We start from the raw sequence: 19,794 nt of genomic DNA, 5'->3' as shown, positions 1-19,794 counted from the left end.
TACAGCAACAAGCAATCTAACGTATAAATGAAAACAGAAGGAAATAAACTGGCTTCTAGAAGAAATATGTGCAATCCAGACAGAACTAAGTTTATAGGCAAAGACACTGTAAGCTTGAAGAAGCAAATGAAGCATAAAACCTGTACAGTGAGACAGACCAGAAGTGGCCATAATAAAGCACATCATTAACTTAAGCCACACAATTTGTAATGTTGCACAGATCAGAGCAATACCGTAACGCGTGAAATTTATATCTGCAACAGATCACTGAGTTGACCCATATAACTGAACTAAAAATAGAGGAAATAATTGTATTACTGGTAATAACCAAATTATGCAATAGCCTGGAGAGGCAAATTTCATTATTCAAACCATACAGTATATTCACATAGGATGACTGGAAGACAAGAGAAATTCACCTTTCCTCTTTCTCTCCCTCACTAGAGCATTTCACAAAAAGGAATGGAATACTGGTCATTGCTTAAGACAGGATAGTAGACTTGACTTACCAAAATGCTTCCCACTAACAAATCCTAAATCCAAAAGAGTCTTTAAGATATGCTAAAATTACAGTCTAGAATAATGAAGAGACCACCTACAGTCATACCTCTAGCTGGAAAACTTAATTGCTGTAGGGTTGCTGCATTTATACAGTAGCCAATCTGCGACTTCTGTGAAATGTCTCCCAGACAGGAATTCCAGTCTTCCACACTATAAACTGGGCAGTCTTGTAGGCTAGTGACAAGATCTCCCACGAAAAGACCTCTTGGTCCATTGGCAGGAGAATCCTGAGAAGAAAAAGTGATGTTAGTCATGTTGTTATTGTTAAAACTACAAAGATTAGTTTACAGTTCTGCTGTAATATTTAGGTTGAGAAATTATTTTTGCAGAAACAGAAAATCTCAGGCTTTAATAGAAGTGATTATTTTAACTTAAGATAGAGCATTACAAAAACAACATTCTCCATGAAGAATAGCTTATTTAGTTAAAAAAAAAAAAAAAAAAAAAAAAGGCCAAGTCTCCAAGTGATCAAGGGGACCTCTTCAAATTTGAGCAATTATTTTCATACAAGTTAATGTTGTGTTTTTTCCTATCATTTTAAGTTCAAGAAGCTTAAATTAATACACTAATCTTCCAGCAAAGCAGGGTATACCTGTACTTCTGTAGGTATAAAGCACAACAAATGTCATTCTCCTCCTGAGGTATATCAGTTCATTTTTTTATCCAAGGAGGACTGAATCCTTCCAGCTCTGTTCTTCAACCATGCTGTATTTGATTACGTCACAAAAAATCAGTCCTTTCCAGAAACTCAGCATTCTACCCTTTCTCTGCTTCCAGCTTCTACTGACCAAATAAGCATGGAAATCAGCTCAAAATAATCTCTAATATTAAAAACAGATAGCAATAACTAGAGCGATGATATAGTTTCAGGCAGATTTGCTTGGTTCCAGTATTAAAAAAAAAGTTTAAAATAAACAGAAATAAGCCTGCAAATTCATCTCAAATGGCTGAACAGTTTTACAGTATGCTGAATAGCTGTAATTAATCATACCATGTTTATTTATTTACTAATATTAAAAAATCATTAGACGGAGAGGCAAACTTTAAGCAGACAAAAAGCACAATGTATTGGATTTTGCAGAGTGCTGCAAAGACCAAATTTGCTTCTGATAATAAGAGACACTGGTACATTTCTGGTCACAAAGCATATAATATGAAACCATTCAAGATCTTTTCCTACCTCTGTGACTTCCGTGATAAGTGCCCCAACACCCGTGTAATAGAAAGGAAAAAGAACGGCTGGTAGCAGAAACAAAACAATAAGACTTGCAACACCAAGAACAAAGTTATGCCACACTCCTAAAAAAAAGAATACAAAAGGTTTCTAAATAAACACTAATAGTAATAACAAAAAGGCATTTTTGAAATGCAAGATATTACAGTTACCTTTTAATTAATTTTCCTGAAATAATTACTGTAAGAATGGCTGAAAATTTATGAATACAGGCATGAAAGAAGAACATGTGTATTACTTTACAAACTTGAGCAAACTTTTTGATTTCACTTGTAGGGTAGGTAGCTTTAGAGAATCCTCCAAACCCCTGAGAATTATACTATTGGTAAATACAGGAAAGTGGTAGGTCCACTTTTAAGGCGTCATTCTATCATACTGATTTTTCATCACATAACATTACTTGTATGAGTACGAACTGGGCAGAGTATCCATATGCAAAACACTGGTATTCTGAATCTACTACTAAATTAGAGTTTCTATCCAAACAGTTGTCATACATTACAAATATTAAAAAAAAAAAAACAGTGGAAAGAAATGTATAATTTGTCACCTTCTACCACAATAAAATGCTGAATTTAAGAATCTTTAATAAATGGACTTAAATACGAATATGAAACACTATATGCTCTCAGCCAGCAAGATGTACTAAATTTAGTTGCAACTGAGTATTTTTCATGGTTATCTACATCGGATCAATCCTTTTAAAATGAGAATAATTACGTGTATGTGTGCCAAACAAGATTAGAAAAAGAGCTTCTTTTACAATCATGATTAAAATATGGGCCTATAAACCACATCAAGAAACTATGTTGTGCAATTAGCTTTTCCTAACCCATTATTTTTGGCAACATGTTTACAACTCTAATCTTTGTAGAAGGCTGTTCTCCATAGGATGAAAACAACCTCTCATAAGACATACTTGGCTTCCTTCAACATCCCATCTTATACAAATTTTCTCATTCCATTTGTGCTCTTGGACAAACATTTTGTATGATCAATGTAGGAAAACTTTCCAATATTGAAGACTCCTTATTTCCATCTTACAGTGCTTCACCTTGTTAAGAAGGATTTGATTCAATTCTATATTTACAGTAGAATTACTAGACAATATAAATATATTTAAAAATATTTTAAACCTATTTTTCTTGCACTGTATATAAGCTAACTACCATAATATATGATAGACTTCTTTCTCCTAGCTGTCCCCACATGTCACCAGGTCTTATAAAAATATTTTTCTTCTTCTACAAGGTTTCTAATGCTGCAGAAATGAGAAACATTTTTGGAGTATTCTAATTAAGGATTTGTTGCCATTTCCACTCACAGCTGTTTTTTAAAGTAATATCTCTTTCTGCAAGTTTTTAAGTGTATCGCATTGAAAGACAATCAGATAAATATAGCATTTCAGCATTAAAGTCTTTTCTTTTCTCTCTCTCTCTTACACATACACACAAAAGCACAACAAAAACTGAAGTATTAAGTAAATATTTTAACTTCATTTTAAAAATCTTTTTAACTTAAAAATAAACTTTATTTTTTTCCCAGCTTAACAAAGGATAAAAATCTAAGATAGAACTAAAATTACTTTGTAACAGTGTGGCTATTAGAGAAAGTAAACTGCATAAAAACTGGGGGGGGGAAAAAAGGAAAGTTGATGGAACTGCTGGAGGATGACAAGGAGTACTTTCAAACAGCTGGAAAACATGGGCCTTAATACTATAATCTTTACAGTTCGCTGTGTGGAATACGGCAGAGAAATTTAAAACAGAAAGGCATGAAATCCATCCCAGGTGATCCACAGGAAAAAAAAAAGCCTGTAATTGAGAGTATCTGTAGAGACACACTATTCAGTATACCATCAATTTCATTTTAGTAAAACAGTCTCATACTTGGATACCCCATTCTCTATATTTAAAATGGCACACTTCACACAGCCCTTGCAACACCTTACAATAACATCTTCAAAATCTTTAACTCCCTTTTCTGTTAAAAAGGGTCTCCAAAAATAATACAAAAATTTGAACTAATTTTAAATAAGTGCTAGAGAGGAGCACCTTTTCTCTATTAAGCATGAAATTAGTGCTAAAAATATCACTGGTCTTAGAAGAATGCTCATTCACTATTCCTGAACTCATGATGCCATCTGCTGTACAACACATATACTCTTTAATCTCCACAGTATAGGTGGACTACAGAAGGACAATTCAGTGTAGTTCTCTACTTACTTAGCTACTATACAAAAATCTGAAAGCATGTTCCTATAAATTCAGAGAAACAAATTTAGATCTTCAGAACACTGAGAATAGGTTCATTCAATTGTTCCGATAATTAATAAAAAATGAGTAAAGTTTACTGAACATCACACTATCATCATCAAACAGCCTAGTTTTAAAACATACATACCGTTAGCTGTATTAAACTGCAGATATTTGTTATGCCTAACTCTGCAATGTGTCTCAGTTACTACTTTGTATCCCCCTATTTCAGGTTTCCTAAGAATTATTATAGGCATTTTCTTGTCATTACAAATATGCAAGCAATTATTTTCTATTACAGCTTACAGTCTTATTTTTCTACATAATTGCAGAAATACATGTAAGCAGCCCATTTGGAAAATTAATGTCTTCTCTTCCAGATCTGTTCCTGCTAGCTGGAAATGGAAATTGCTTAACTTGAGAAACAGGGCTTCATAAAAGTTAGTCTATTTCAGTGAATGATTTTAGCTTATTAAGGTATTTGGAATATGAATTATCTTTATTTACTTAGCATTTATTATCATTTACCTGATTTACAAAAGCTTGAAAATATGCTTTGCTAAATGCTTCTGTATCCCCTACCTAAAACCCCCTTTGTAGTATTTTACAGTTACAATATTCAGCAAAGAATGTTAGTATGTAAGCAATGCAACAGGCAGGCTGCTGTCCTATTTTCCTCTGCAGTAGAAACCCATCGGTATCAAGAACTAAACCAAAATGCTAACTTTCCTATCTTTATTTCAATAGGTTAGGAACCACTTCTGTCTCCAGAAATCAATCACATAAGCAGTTCAGGAAGCATAGCAAAATCTGAGTCTAACTTTCCATAGCAGCAGCAGAAGGGCTCTACTTCCCAGTAGCCAGGGTTTTCTCTTCAGTAAAAAAAAGCATCAAATCAAAACCATTTGGAGGTTATTTGGAACCATAAGCTGTGATCCTCTTTAGATGTTGGTGTTTTAGCCTTTATCTCCCCCTGACAGCAACATCAAAACACAGTGACCTATATAATAATATAACTTACACTTTCTTGAAACTATTATTGAAAATCACGCAACAGATTGCACCTATTGCAGAAACTGGAAGTGAATTGCTCAAGATAATTCCCGTGTGAAAGCTAGTCATCATACCACCAGTCTTTTGGCTGAGTATTTTCCAGCCTGTGTGCTCCAAGATTTTACTAATTAGGACATATAATATGGAAAACACACAGAAGAAATTCTGCACCAGGGCAGGCATAAGAGCATATTCTAATGGAAGAGGAAGGTCAGAACCACATTCCTTCTCCAACCACACAGCTGAAACTTCCTATGCACAACTATTCGGAATCAGATCTAGGATATAGCAACATTTTTCACGAAAGGAAATTGGTACTCATTCAAGCTCCTAGAAACTGAAGTCTCTTCCCCAGAAAACAGCACAATATGGACAGTAGTGATCAAACGATTTTCTGACATCACTGACAGGACAGTTTAGGTCCAGAACAGAAGATCACTTTAAGTAAAGAGAAACTTTTATGCTGCTTCATTTAAAACTTTCAATCCTCTATCAAGGATTTGCAGATGATGCCCATTTTAGAGGTGTTATTTTGTATGCACAAATTTGTCCAGAAGAAAATGAAGTCAGATACGCAGATGACATTCTCACGTCAACAAATACATATAAAATTAATAACTGTGCTAAGTGAAGATTTAATAAAAGAGCACAAACTATTACCTGCACAAAATATTCTTAATTGCTGGACTGGAGATATAAGTTGCAAGTGAGTAGTGAAGAGGTCAACAAATGCTCCAGGATAGACAATGAAGATAAAAATCCCAAATCCATTAAATCGTACTTGTTCTCTTAAAAACAAACAAACAAACAAAAACAAGAAAAGAAGTGGTGTTACTGCAAACAAACAACTGAAAAAAATGAGTGATTCTGCTTAATACATACATTTTTGACTACTGAAATAACTACAATTATAATTATGTAACTAACTTATCTTTTCATAATACAAAGGATTAAAAGATAATTAAACTAAAGGATGCTTTCTGCAGTAATTGTCACTTTTAAGCAACATATATTTGCAAGACTGGTAAAAAAAAAAAAGGATGACTTCAATTTATTTTCTGGTTCCTGGTAAGAATTACACACAATATCCTACCTACCTTCAAGTTAACTTATATACAGTTCAGTATTTTGGGATTTTCTTTTAAAGTAAAAAATGGCAGTATTTAGGACTCAATTTCAAACTAATCTCTCAAAAATTATCTGGAGAAAGTAACAGCTTTTCTTTTCAAGAAACACCTATACATTGCCTGGATTTATCATTCCTCTCTTTGTCCTTAAGGAATTTAGAGTAATTTATAAACTAACAAAAATGAGGGGAAATGTCATTAAAAAAAAAAAGAAAAGAAAAGAAAAATTCAATAGGGTTGAAGAACAAATGATATTTAAAGATATTAGTAGCTGACATTGTCATACAGATAGGATATATATCATTTTCAGAGTTCTTATAAGTGCTTTTAAATGGCACTTTTTAAAATAACTACATAAAGGTTTTATGAAGCTAGAAATTTCATAAGAGACTTTTAGAGGCATAATAATCATATTCTAAGTTGATTGTTGCAAACTAGGCATGGATCAGCTAATCTCATATCTTTTTTGTGACAGTATACTGGGCATAGCATTTTATTTATTCACTTTTCATATAAACCTAGCTGCAAGAATGAAGTGCATATACAGTAAAAAAAAGACATAATATTATATGAAATTAATCAGAATGAAACAGTACATTCATTCCCTGCAGTTAACTCATCAGATCTACCCATACTTCAAGTTAATAAAAGGCATTCTAATGCTTGTATAGGATTTCATAATTTGTGTAGGAGGTACAGACAGAAGGAGAAAAACGCTTTGTAGCCTGCTCCTTAAACAGATTTCTATCTATCAAAAAATGGATCTAGAACATTACAGAATTAATGTTCTAAACAGATATCCCCCTTGCCATAAGCCAGCCCATGGTTAAAGCAATTGCTGATTTCAAATGCTGCAGCTCTATAAAGTGACAGATGCCTTTCTGGCATAAGCCTTGGCTCAAATATTTTAAGCTTTTGTAGTTTACAGCCAACACTATCTTAAACTGCACTTGGAAAAAGCATGTTGCAGATTTCAGGGAGTCAAAGTGATTTGCCAGAATAATGAAATTCTTCCACAGAAGCTACTTAGTACAGCCTAAACTCTGAGGACTGACTGCAAGAGGAGTGTAGACCCAATCTGAATGAGGAGAGGAAAAAAAACTGTCAAGGAGAAAGCAGCAGCAGCAGCAATGTAAGTAGGAAAAATCTTAATTCTTCTAAACATACATCTTAACTGATGACAATTTTACATTATTTCCCTTAAAATAACTGGCAATCAATTTTCTACAAAAACACAACCTGAATGTGAATATTTGCCCAGATAATATGGGCCTTTGCCCCATATCATGAGTGAAAATAATTATGCATTACACCACTAAGATGTGAAAATTATTAATTCTGGTTAAGAGCTGTATTGTTATTCTCAGCATCTCTGCAGTTAGCCAGCAGCACATGAAGGCAATTGTAAAGGGGAGAGGAAGAAATAAAATTTTGTTGGCTTTTCCTGTGGTGGGATGATCAAGAGTAAGGGTTTCATTCTCCACAGAAAAATCGCAGCGAATACGAGAGAAAACAAGCTGAAAGACATAGACTGATCAAACACATTCTGGTCCCAAACTCCTCCTTTAATTGAGAATTTCTACGGTTATAAAAAAGATAGTCACTAGTTAAGATACAGTCATGACTTCCTACGCTCAAGAAAATATACAGAAACAGCTTAGGGCTTTGTGTCCTTGGGACAAATAATGCCTACAATGTCCAGGAAAAATGCGGAGGACACCTGAATATCAAGTTCACATCCCAGTAACTACCACTTAACCCTCTTATGCTAGAGTGTCATTTAACAGTAATGACTAATCATAGCAAATAAATTTTTTGTGAAGTAATCATCACAGTTAAGTGACATGAAAAATTTCATCTGTGACCAAAATTAACATACCACTGATATTAACAGGGATAAATCACATTTGATGGAGTTACTGCTTCAGTCTGTTCGTATACTACTTTACAAGCTATGTTTAAAAAATTAATTTAAAATCTATTACAAAGCACCATTGTGCAATAGTGCACAGGTTCTCTGCAAATGCTACAGCTACAGAAATGCAACTCCTATGTGAAAATAAGATAGCTTAAAAGAAGTATAATTGTAAATCTGATGCAATGTAGTTTATTTACAAAGCAAAAGTCATTTCTCATGATCTGTACAACAGGCACTGTGCATTAAAACTCTATCCTCAATTGTACATCCTTCTAAACTTAGTCTAAGGAAGCTATGAAATGCTATTAGAAACAGAATAAACGTATTCTCCAGATAAACTGATGAAATGCTAACAACATTCGCCTGTAATTAAACACTCTGGAATATTAGGTTTTGTTGACACACAGTAAGCGAAAAATAATTTGTATTACCGAATAGCTGCCACCCCATGGCCGACTTCATGTATCACACCACTGATGAGGATTGCAGAGAAGAAATAGGTCATCTGGCTGACAGGCAAATTTACACCAGGCACCTGTTTGTGTAGGCATGACAACAAAACAAAACACACTAGGAAACCAAGAGGTACAAAGACAAATCCTGCTGCCTCTAAACTGTCATTCTCACACAGCTTCTTCAGACAAGCAACAGAACAGGGGCCATTTTCACACAGCACTATCAGATTTTGCCTCTTCCCTCAACTTATTCAGTATATTTTAAAATATACTCAATAAATAATCTTTTATTGAAGGCTGAAAAGCTCTACAGGCCAAAAGCCCTCTCCCTTCCTTACTCAGTCCCCACAACCATGACAGAATGTGTCCTACTCTATATTAAGCTCCATAAGTTCGTAAGAATGTACACAGACTTCAACTCAAATGAGACAGAATGACAACTGTAAGCATTAGTTTACAATTCCTGCAGCTAGCCATGTAGCTATAGAGATCCACCCTCCAATAAAAGCTGCATTGCACTTAAAACATTGTGAACCCTAACAGTTCAAAAGGGCTACAACTGGAGTTGTCAGGGTCTCCCTTCTCTTTCCCTATCCTAAATCATGAGACTACCCCAAATTAAAAGATAAAAAAAAGATTATTTTTCATGTTTTGAGTGTCTACATATGACAATTTAAGACAAAAAAAAATCATTTGAAATGCAGATACAGTTTTAATTTACGTAAGACATAATATGGAGGCCCCTCACATTTCTGCCATCTCTGTGGATTCCCACTGATCCCCAGCTCCGTCACTGCACTACTGATAAGTCATCATCTCCTGCCAGGTAGGATTCAAAGCAGTCACAAGTGAGAAAATGAGAAACCATCCCTTCTTTCCACCTGAGAGAGGGAGCTGCTCTTGCTCAGCTGCTATTGCTGTAGTAGGAAGGTAAGGCCATTGCTTCTGCTGACTCAGGGAAAGCTCTCCTGCCTGCTCCAGAGCTCTTCCTCCTCGAGGCAAAGAGCACTCCACTGTTACCATTGCTGTGAACATGATGTGAATTGTGGCAGAAAGGAGATGCTATGCGCAAAAATTCTTGAGCTGCCTATAAGGCTCTCTAAAGCTGACCTCAGGTGACGCACAAAGGCTGCAGTTCCAGACCACTATTCTTCTGGCAGCAGATCCAAGTGAGCAGATCCCATTTCACCCTACCTTCATTCAATCCCACCCATTCCTCAGTTACATGGATTCAACTATCCATGTGGCAGAACTCTAAAGCAGCTTGGTGAGGCAATCTAGTTAAAGGAAATCCTCCAGAAGACTGTTTTCATTAGCGTTGAACTGAATCATTTCACAAATCCTATTCAGAGTGTGACCACAACCAAGATACTTATCTTAACTGTCATAACTATTGTACCTCACTGTATGAAGTTAGTTGTTCTTCATTTGTTAAGCATCTTTTGCTGGTATTACTACAGCATCAGCTGGTGGCACTAATGGATCAGTTAACTGCCATTCTTAGTGACCCTCTGTTCTGGGTATATAAGAGGACAGACAGTAATAGCAAAAACTGCTATCTTAATTTTACCATGACAATATAATGTTAGAATACAGCACTGAATGCTTTCAGACTTTACATCAAAGAAGCTAGTTTAAGATTCACCTAAAAAGGAAGCTAACTCTCATGATTGGTCCTGAAATTAAGAATGGTATTTTGTTAATAAACATTGTTATTTTATATTTTATGGTCTTTTGGAAATACCTTTAGTAAAAGAAGATCCTTTGTTAATAACTGATCTGTCTCTTTCCCACTTTTGTCAATAAGCAACCAACACAAGAGGGGGCAGATAAACAACTCAGTGACCTACAGATAGGTATTTTAAATAAAGTACATGACTGAACAAAAGAGGAAGGCTACAACAACCTTGATCAATATAACATAAGCAGAACTGTTGCTCCTCACCTCTAAAGCCAAAGGCTAAAGGGTAATGAAATTTAGGCCAAAGGCTAAAGCAGAGTTAAAAAAAAAAAAAAAAAAAAAAAAAGTTTTGCATCTTTAACGTAACTCTCTCTCCCCCAGGCAGTCAGATAATGATGAAATGCATGAGTAACAAATGAGAAGGCTCTCCTCACTTGTTCTTTATGTCTTTGCAACCACATCTGGGTCACTTTCTTATGTTAATTTATGCTAGTACCTTCCCCTCACAAAGAATACTGAAACTCTTCAAAGGCAGAATGATACAATTGTGACCATTCGAAAATGAAAGACTGAGGTAGGAAAGAAAGAGAACCACAAGCCAACTTAGGAAAAGTAACCATATCCCTATACATAGCACTACATTATCCCTATACATTATATCCTCTTCAATACCAATCTGGCCTTTCTTTGAATGCAGTGATGCTGCTGGCAGTCACTGAGGAATCCACTCTGCACTGAAATTGTAGATATCAACCTAGATGTCTGCTTTCATAATTTCAATTCAAATCAGATGGCTTCCCAAAGGGTCAGCTTTAGTTTTCTCCCCTGCTTATTTATGTTATTTTCTCAGAAGAGCAGTGTATGGCAAATGAACACTTCACTGTGGAGTCTCAAAAGGGGATAAATCCGTATAATGATCTCAAAAATGAAGATGTAAGAGAGCTTTTCTTACTCCAAAATGAAATAGACACCCATGCTTAGGAAAGACCCTGCTGGCCTGAACATGAGAAATTTTCAGTCTCATGTCGAACTTGTGCTCTATTGGACATACAACCAAGACTGCCTATTCACCCCTCTCTGCTTCTGGAAATAATTCAGGAGCAGTCTGTGGGCCAGGTGACTGTACTGGCAGTACCAGCAGTTCCCTCCCAGGTCTCATTGTCTGCTTTTGCCAACACTACTGCATTTACTGTAGTCACTCTGCATGTGTGAAACAAATCCAAACTATTTGAAATGCCCTGGATTTATAGCACATGCTAACCATCAGGCTTCCTGTGCTTGTGCAACATCTAAGTCTAGCTGCACACAGTAAATTTAGCACTTCCAGGAAGGCCTATCACCTAACAGAGGAGGGGCAGTACATAACCCTCAACTTCTGTCACCAGACTAGCTAAATACCTTATTAGAGTAAAATTATTGGACACCACTGCTCTAAGCTACACAGTAGAAGGCAAAGCAATCTCAGAGGACTTTCTGTGTTCTGGAAAATGACCATACATTCTGTTCAGACAGCATTCTTGAATAAATGAGGTTAGCTAAGAATCCTTGCAAGTTAAAACTCTTTTAAGGGTAATCTTAAATCCTTTGTACTGCCTTAGGTATTTTGATGCAAGAGATAAAAAAGACAATATTTGCAATCTCTCCATTCGGTAGAACACATTCCTTCCTAAAACCACACAATATATTGTCCAGCATCAGAAATCCATGAGGCAATTCAATAAACTGTTACAGGCATACCTCGCTTTATTGCACTTCGCAGATATTGCTGCTTTTTTTTTTTTTTTTTTTTTTTTTACAAATTGAAGGTTTGTGGCAACCCTGCGTTGAGCAAGTCTGTCGGCGCCATTTTTCCAACAGCATGTGCTCACTTCCTGCCTCTGTGTCACGTTTTGGTAATTCTCACAGTATTTCAAACTTTTGCATTATTATTGTATCTGTTATGGTGATCCGTGATCAGTGATCTTTGATGTTACTCTTGTAATTGTTTTGGGGCGCCACAACCCACACCCATAGAAGACAGCATATTTAATCGATAAACGTTGTGTGTGTGCTGACTGCTCCACTGACCGGCCGTTCCCCCATCTCTCTCTCCCTCTCCACAGGCCTCCCTATTCCCTGAGACAGAACAATATTGACATTAGGCCAATTAATAACCCTACAACGGCCTCTAAGTGTTCAAGTGAAAGGAAGAGTCACACGTCTCTCACTTTAAATCAAAAGCTAGGAACGATGAAGCTTAGTGAGGAAGGCATGTCGAAAGCTGAGAGAGGCCAAAAGCAAGGCCTCTTGCACTGAACAGTTAGCCAAGTTGTGAAGGCAAAGGAAAAGCTCTTGAAGGAAATTCAAAGTGCTACTCCAGTGAACACACGAATGCTAAGAAAGCGAAACAGCCTTATTGTTGATATGGAGAAAGTTTTAGTGGTCTGGATAGAAGATCAAACCAGCCACAACATTCCTGTAAGCCAAAGCCTAATGCAGAGCAAGGCCCTAACTCTCTTCTATTCTGTGAAAGCTGAGAGAGGTGAGGAAGCTGCAGAAGAAAGTTTGAAGCTAGCAGAGGTTGGTTCAGGAAAGAAGCCGTCTCCATAACATGAAAGTGCAAGGTGAAGCAGCAAGTGCTGATGTAGAAGCTGCAGCAAGTTACCCAGAAGATCTAGCTAAGAGAATTGATGAAGGTGGCTACACTAAACAACAGATTTTCAATGTAGACGAAACAGCCTTCTATTGGAAGAAGATGCCGTCTAGGACTTTCATAGCTAGAGAGGAGAAGTCAATGCCTGGCTTCAAAGCTTCAAGGACAGGCTGACTCTCTTGTTAGGGGCTAATGCAGCTGGTGACTTGAAGTTGAAGCCAATGCTCATTTACCATTCCGAAAATCCTAGGGCCCTTAAGAATTATGCTCAGTCTACTCTACAACAAAGCCTGGATGACAGCACATCTATTTACAACATGGTTTACTGAATATTTTAAGCCCACTGTTGAGACCTACTGCTCAGAAAAAAAGATTCCTTTCAAAGCATTACTGCTCACTGACAATGCACCTGGTCACCCAAGAGTTCTGATGGAGATGTACAACGAGATTAATGTTGTTTTCACGCCTGCTAACACAACATCCATTCTGCAGCCCATGGATGAAGGAGTAATTTCGTATTTCTTAAATAATAAGACTTGAAAGCCATTTTGTAAGGCTGTAGCTGCCATAGACAGTGATTCCTCTGACGGATCTGGGCAAAGTAAATTGAAAACCTTCTAGAAAGAATTCACCATTCTAGATGCCATTAAGAACATTTGTGATTCATGGGGGGAGGTCAAAATACCAGCATCAACAGGGGTTTGGAAGAAGTTGATTCCAACCCTCATGGATGACTTTGAGGGGCTCAAGACTTCAGTGGAGGAAGTAACTGGAGATGTGGTGGAAATAGCAAGAGAACTAGAATTAGAAGTGGAGCCTGAAGATGTGACTGAATTGCTGCAATCTCATGATAAAACTTTAATGGATAAGGAGTTGCTTCTTATGGATGAGCAAAGAAAGGGGTTTCTTGAGATAGACTCTACTCCTGGTGAAGAACATTATTGAAATGACAACAAAGGATTTAGAATATTATATAAACTTAGTTGATAGAGCAGCGGCAGGGTTTGAGATGGTTGACTTCAGTTTTGAAAGAAGTTCCATTGTGGGTAAAATGCTATCAAACAGCATCACATGTTACAGAGAAATCCTTCGTGAAAGGAAGAGTCAATCGATGCAGCAAACTTCATTGCTGTCTTATTTTAAGAAATTGCCACAGTCACCCCAACTTTCAGCAACCACCACCCTGATCAGTCAGCAGCCATCAACACTGAGGCAAGACCCTCCATCAGCAAAAAGATTACAACTCACTGAAGGATCAGGTGATGGTTAGCATTTTTTAGCAATAAAGTATTTTTTAATTAAGGTATATACATTTTTTTTTTAGACATAATGCTATTGCACACTTAATAGACCACAGTATAGCATAAACATAACTTTCATATGCACTGGGAAACCTAAAAAATGTGTGTGACTCACTTTATTGCGACATTCGCTTTATTGCGGTGGTCTGGAACCAAACCTGCAATATCTCCGAGGTATGCCTGTATCACCCTGTGACCAGCTGCTGACAGAAACAGAACTTTCCTTTTCACACTGCAAATTAGGCAGAGAACCTTGAGCGATCCAAAAATATGCCATCTCCCTACTAATGAATCTTTACCTTCCACTATCACACAAAGCTGTTTGTTTCCTTCCTTTTCCACTGATGATGTTCTGCATCATAATAAATGAAAGCGAACTCTTCTCTTCTTGTGGATTATGGATTTGTTTTGCAAACTTCTAGACTGGCAGTGCCTCTAAATTGCACAGCTGATATTCTTACTACTGTGATAATTTTTGGCTTTTCAAAATTACTAGCTGTTTTTCACTCCTGAGAATTTTTAATATAAACTCTTCCACGTTTGCCTTCCTTTTTTTCCTTCCCTTCTTTTCTACACTACCTCCGCTTCCCATTTTTAAGGCTGATAACAAGCTGCAAATTTTTATGTGAATGAGTATCACGAGTTAGGTTATTTTTGCATGGAAGGATTTAAGTATCACATTAGCTACCATACCCCATTAAGAAGCTGGTTTAGATCAGTTCACAGTTCCCAAATGAAGACCTGACGAAAGAACACTTACCACAACTTGCAGCATACGGTCATTCTGGGCTTTTGGAGCCTCAGTTAGCATCTGTGTCAGTGTTTGCATCAGTGTTTTTCCAAGAAGAATAACAGATCCAAACATGGCAACTATACCAAACACCATTCCTATGCTGAACCTACAAAGAAAAGTAAGTAGTTCAGCAATGTGCCATTGGAATATAAGGTATATTCTCAGGACATTTAACTGCTCTAACTTACTTAGCACACCAAACTTAGAGAGCAAAACTTACCTGGTCATTCTGCTCTTGCCTGGTATACTACCATTTGTGTATCAACAATCCAGTAGAAAAATATCAGCTAAAGGAAACTGATTAATTAATTCACTAATAACATATACTATTTCCCCTGTTTAACAAATGTTTTACATCCAGCACCACATCCTGATATATTTTCAAACATTTATACACTGTTTTTATGTATTCTAAATTTTATTCAGTTACCCAATAAATGTGACTTGCCACTAGTTATGAATAAAAACATAACAGAGTAAGGAATGTATAATTTACCATGCTGCACCATACTATTGCAAATTTAGGAATCTGAATCAAATTATGGGGTAGCATAGATATTTATAAAAGCTTATTCAATAAATCATGCATCTTCCTGACCAAGCATAAAAAGTGCTTAAGAACACTAAATGAGATTCAACCTCTTTAAAGAAGAAAGACTGAAAGGTACAAATGCAAAACCAGATTAAAATCAACTAGTTCAAACAGATTTTTATTCTCATCAATTTATCTTTGATTAAAATGAGCATTGAAAATCATTTCAATTTACATCAGTCCACCTAATGGATAATTTTTATTAGTCATTATTATTTTACACTATCCAATAGTGAGGATGTGGTAAAGTTTATTTTCTGCCTAAAACACTTTCGCTCACTAGCAGTCCCTCTCATAATAGCATAATTTTTCTTTTACCATCCATAATGAAACTCACTGGGAATTAGCAAATTTATTTTAAGCGGCATGTACTTGTAATGTTAATTAAGGAGATTCATGGAAACATTACACTAGAATAAATTATGCACATTAAAAAATTGTGATTGATACTGAACTATTTCAAACTGAAATACAATCATGACATACTAGAGGAACCAATATGAAGCAGACTTTCATTCCTATCTCACTGAGGGTAACAATACAGGAAATGAAAAGAAATTCAAGCCTTACTCATTTTTATTTTCAGAGTGGGTATAAAGTAACACTAGGAAGGCAATTCAGCAATAAATTTCTAAATCAGTCCAGAAGCATTCACATAACCACCCTGCTTTTTTACCCATACCAGCAGTCTATGAAGTCTTAGCAGGGGAAGGAAGGCCTGGGAGACGATTGACAACAGAGACATCTATCTTTGAATAGCTTGTAAACTCTAGTGATCAGGGAGAACTGTGTACAGTGATGGATAGACTGGAGATATCAGAAGCTGCTTTCAGGTCTACATCTGTATGCAGTGTTACATGCTAATAGCTATATGCTTAAGAACAACATATAGTTCGAACTATAGGCAAAAATACAGCTTTATAGTGTTTATAGCATCACAGTATGTAACCTATATTAGAGCTATGTATTTTTTAGCAAAGAGGAAAAACTTATCCTGGAACAGAATAGTTATGGCAGCCATACCTGTTTGGTTTTTTTGTTAACCTATCGAAATAACCATGTCTATCCACTGTACTTTTAAGGCCAAAAGGCACAGACATAAAGATAAATACGACCTCTGTATTTGACAGAAGAATTTTCCTGGATTTATACCATAGATAAAGAAATCTGGGTTTCCATCGCCCCCAGTTGTAGAACTGGCGGTTGAAGAGAGCAGTTTGCCATCGCATGTGAAAAGGAGAGACACTCAAGCCATATGTCAGCAGCCAGTCTTCATAAGATGCTTTCAAAGAGCTGGATGACTGCAAAACAGTGGAAAATTAGTTTAACCCAAAAATTTCAGGAAGATTTTACATTATGTGAACAAGCAGTAAATGTGATCAGTTTAGATAAAAAGGGATGTGTAACTTCAGGTAAAAGTCCTGCACATTTCTTATATTTTGGCATATATGTGTGACATATAATACTAAAAGGTTATCCCACTCTTGTGATGCAAATCACAGCAGTTATAGGACTGTGAAAGAGATCAGGTATCCAGCGTTACTTGGCAAACAAGATCTTATATAATGTTTCCTAGTGTGAAATCACTATCAGCAGATTTTAACTGCCTGTTTAGAAGGCTACAGAATGAACTGTTTATGTTATTTTCTCCATGTGCAACTAATTTCTAGTAAATATTTTTAAAACTACAATAAAGAAAAAGTTTATTTTGGTTTAAACAGAAAAACTTGTTTCTTATATTGGTGAGATGTGGATCTAGGATTTTTTTTTTTTTTTTAGTAAGGGTAAAAATGAGCTCTCTTTTTCAAACCCAGCGACTATGATTAAAGAGACTGAAATATTTGATCATACTAACAAAAAGCCAGAAGGGCTTTAAAATAATCAATCTATATTGCAACAGCAATTTCACTATGATAATTTTCTGGTATTTCAAGACGCTGCAGCAATGCCTTCCTAGTAGTTCCAAAGATTTCTCTTTATATTTGCCATTATGGTAAATATGATCTGTAAACTACGTAATTAATATTTAACTGCAACATTATTTGATATTACAGATCAAAAGAAGGAGTTTTGCAACTGTTGCTTTATATTATGTGCTGGTCTTCTCAGGGGGCTTTACTCAGCCTGCTTCATGGAAGCCATTATCAGAGACCCAACCAAGAGAAAGATTCCCTTAGAGGTGAAAGAGGAACTTGTAACTCAGGAAAAGTGCATCAGAGCTTTGAGCCACACTCAAACCCTTCTGACTTCAGGCTGCTCCAAGGCATGGGTGTCTCTGACATAATCCAGACAAGTCTTCACAGCTCTCTAGACTATAGCGCTGCTCCTGAATTTCCCTATGAGCAGCAGCATCTACTGAAGAAATCAGGAATGTGTAATTCACAACGAGCTCCCCTCCGCCCCCCAACAGAATTTCAGAAGTTTCTGGCTATCTTTTATAGTTCTTTAAACAAATTTAGAACTTGCTATGTTCCTTGCATTCCTGCTGTCCTTTTATGATGTGAGGGGGTAAGAATATCTTCTTGGACAACTATACTTACAGTTTTTCACATTTAGTTAAATTAATTAAAATGTGAACATACTAAAAATTTATTTCAAGTAACAGTCTTCCAGAAAATGAGACCCATTTACTCAGATTATCATTTATTTATTCATTCATTACACTATTTTATCCTTTCTACCCATACGTTTGTGTAATTTCCTTCTTCAACCTACTGACTTGAGTCACATTTTTGTTCAGGCAGCTGAAGAACACCTGTAGAAACTTCCATCATAATGTATTCCTTAGTCAACGCTAGTCATTCCCTATGACATCACTAAGCTTAATGTCCACAACCAGATCAGCATTTGCTAACCTAACTTTAACAGCAAAGATCATGAAGATGATTACCCTTCTACAAATAATACATACGCCAGAAAAACAAAAAAAACCTCCTCACATAATTTACGAGAAAAGAACAAAAATACATGTGACATTAAGTATATCTGACATTAGAAATTGTTTTTTGAGAATTTAGTAAACACACACATTCTATTCTGATTCAAAAAACAACCACATATGATTATAATAAAGCCAACTGAAAATATAAATTTGGTATTTCCAAAATATCTGTTCCTTTTATCACATGCAAAAAATCAACCGTTTTTTCTGAGAAAATCCACATATTCATCCTGTGTCACCACATTTTCCAACTACATGACAGCCCCACTCTACTAGTGTAGCATAAACAAATAATAAGTTTTTCATGAGAAATATGGAATTACTGATCAATACATTTGCCAAATGGAAAAAAATATATCAAAAGGCACCAAAATGAATTTTCCTTTTGGGTTTTCCTCACAAGTTGTGTAAACACTATTCATAAAGAATAATCACTAAATCATTTAAAGAACTAAATGACTCTATCCCTTTGCAAGATATATTAAAAGGCTTTATACAAACTTTTATTCCCACTGTCCTGATCCCAACATCAGCATGTGCACCCTCATGCCCTAATTATATGTACCTTATGTTTCATTTCATGTTTCCTTCACAGAGGCTTTGGCTCTGCTTCTCTAACTTAAGCTTTAAATGATCTTTGTTATGTTAACTTTACTATAAAAGCAGTATCTTTTTTTATTTATGCAAGCCCTCAAAATGATGAACGTATGCTAAATACGTTTACAAGAGCTCTGTAAATAGCTGTCAGCAAACAGGAGTCCTTTAACATTCTTGTGTGCTGACAAAGTCTGTTCAAGAGCTCTCAACTATTTCAGCTTTCTGACCTTGAAAGCTGAAGACTAACCTTGACTGAATGTGTCTAATGCCTCTTTTATTGCTGATAGCAGGAGGAGGGACAATCTTCTACCATTTTCACATTTCCTGATCCTTCAGGAAGAATGAAATGGGGTGATTTAGGATGTTGGGGAGCAGGAATCTGGGAGTCTGCCTGAATGATTCCACTTTGCAGGATCCGAGCTTAATTGGGAAACTTTCATGCCAATGTGTCAATGAAGAGCAACAAAAGAGACCTTAAAACATCAACTGCAACATTAACAGCATGAATCCTTCTCTTGCCAAGAATATTAACAGGATTATACATGGAAAAGTACTCCTGCATTATTTTTCACTCATGCTCCATATGTTTTTTTGGTGTATTTAAATTATAAGCTATTTGAGGTCCAAGTAGGGACTGTCCTTTGCCCAGTTGCT

The 19,794-nt window shown here is 36.1% G+C and overlaps 1 protein-coding gene across 5 annotated transcripts in view; it reads right to left on the bottom strand.

Annotated features, from left to right (window-relative positions):
* Positions 1–19,794, bottom strand: part of MBTPS2 (membrane bound transcription factor peptidase, site 2) — a 39,295-nt gene that overhangs the window by 16,959 nt on the left and 2,542 nt on the right. For all 5 annotated transcript variants that reach the window (XR_010884291.1, XR_010884290.1, XR_010884292.1 and 2 more), the window contains exons 2-7: positions 16,755–16,903; positions 14,978–15,116; positions 8,580–8,683; positions 5,764–5,891; positions 1,742–1,860; positions 608–788 (exon numbers count right to left, since the gene is read on the bottom strand). Coding sequence is in view for 2 of the 5 variants with exons in the window: in XM_067297179.1 (XP_067153280.1) it covers positions 608–788; positions 1,742–1,860; positions 5,764–5,891; positions 8,580–8,683; positions 14,978–15,116; positions 16,755–16,903 (820 nt within the window). In the remaining 3 variants the exon portion in view is untranslated. The remainder of the gene's footprint in view (positions 1–607; positions 789–1,741; positions 1,861–5,763; positions 5,892–8,579; positions 8,684–14,977; positions 15,117–16,754; positions 16,904–19,794) is intronic.

This window comes from Apteryx mantelli, chromosome 1, assembly GCF_036417845.1.
Source record: "Apteryx mantelli isolate bAptMan1 chromosome 1, bAptMan1.hap1, whole genome shotgun sequence".
NCBI classification, from domain to species: Eukaryota; Metazoa; Chordata; class Aves; order Apterygiformes; family Apterygidae; genus Apteryx; species Apteryx mantelli.
The sequence above is the reverse complement of the archived record's forward strand: the minus strand, read 5'-3'. Positions and strand labels throughout refer to the sequence as shown.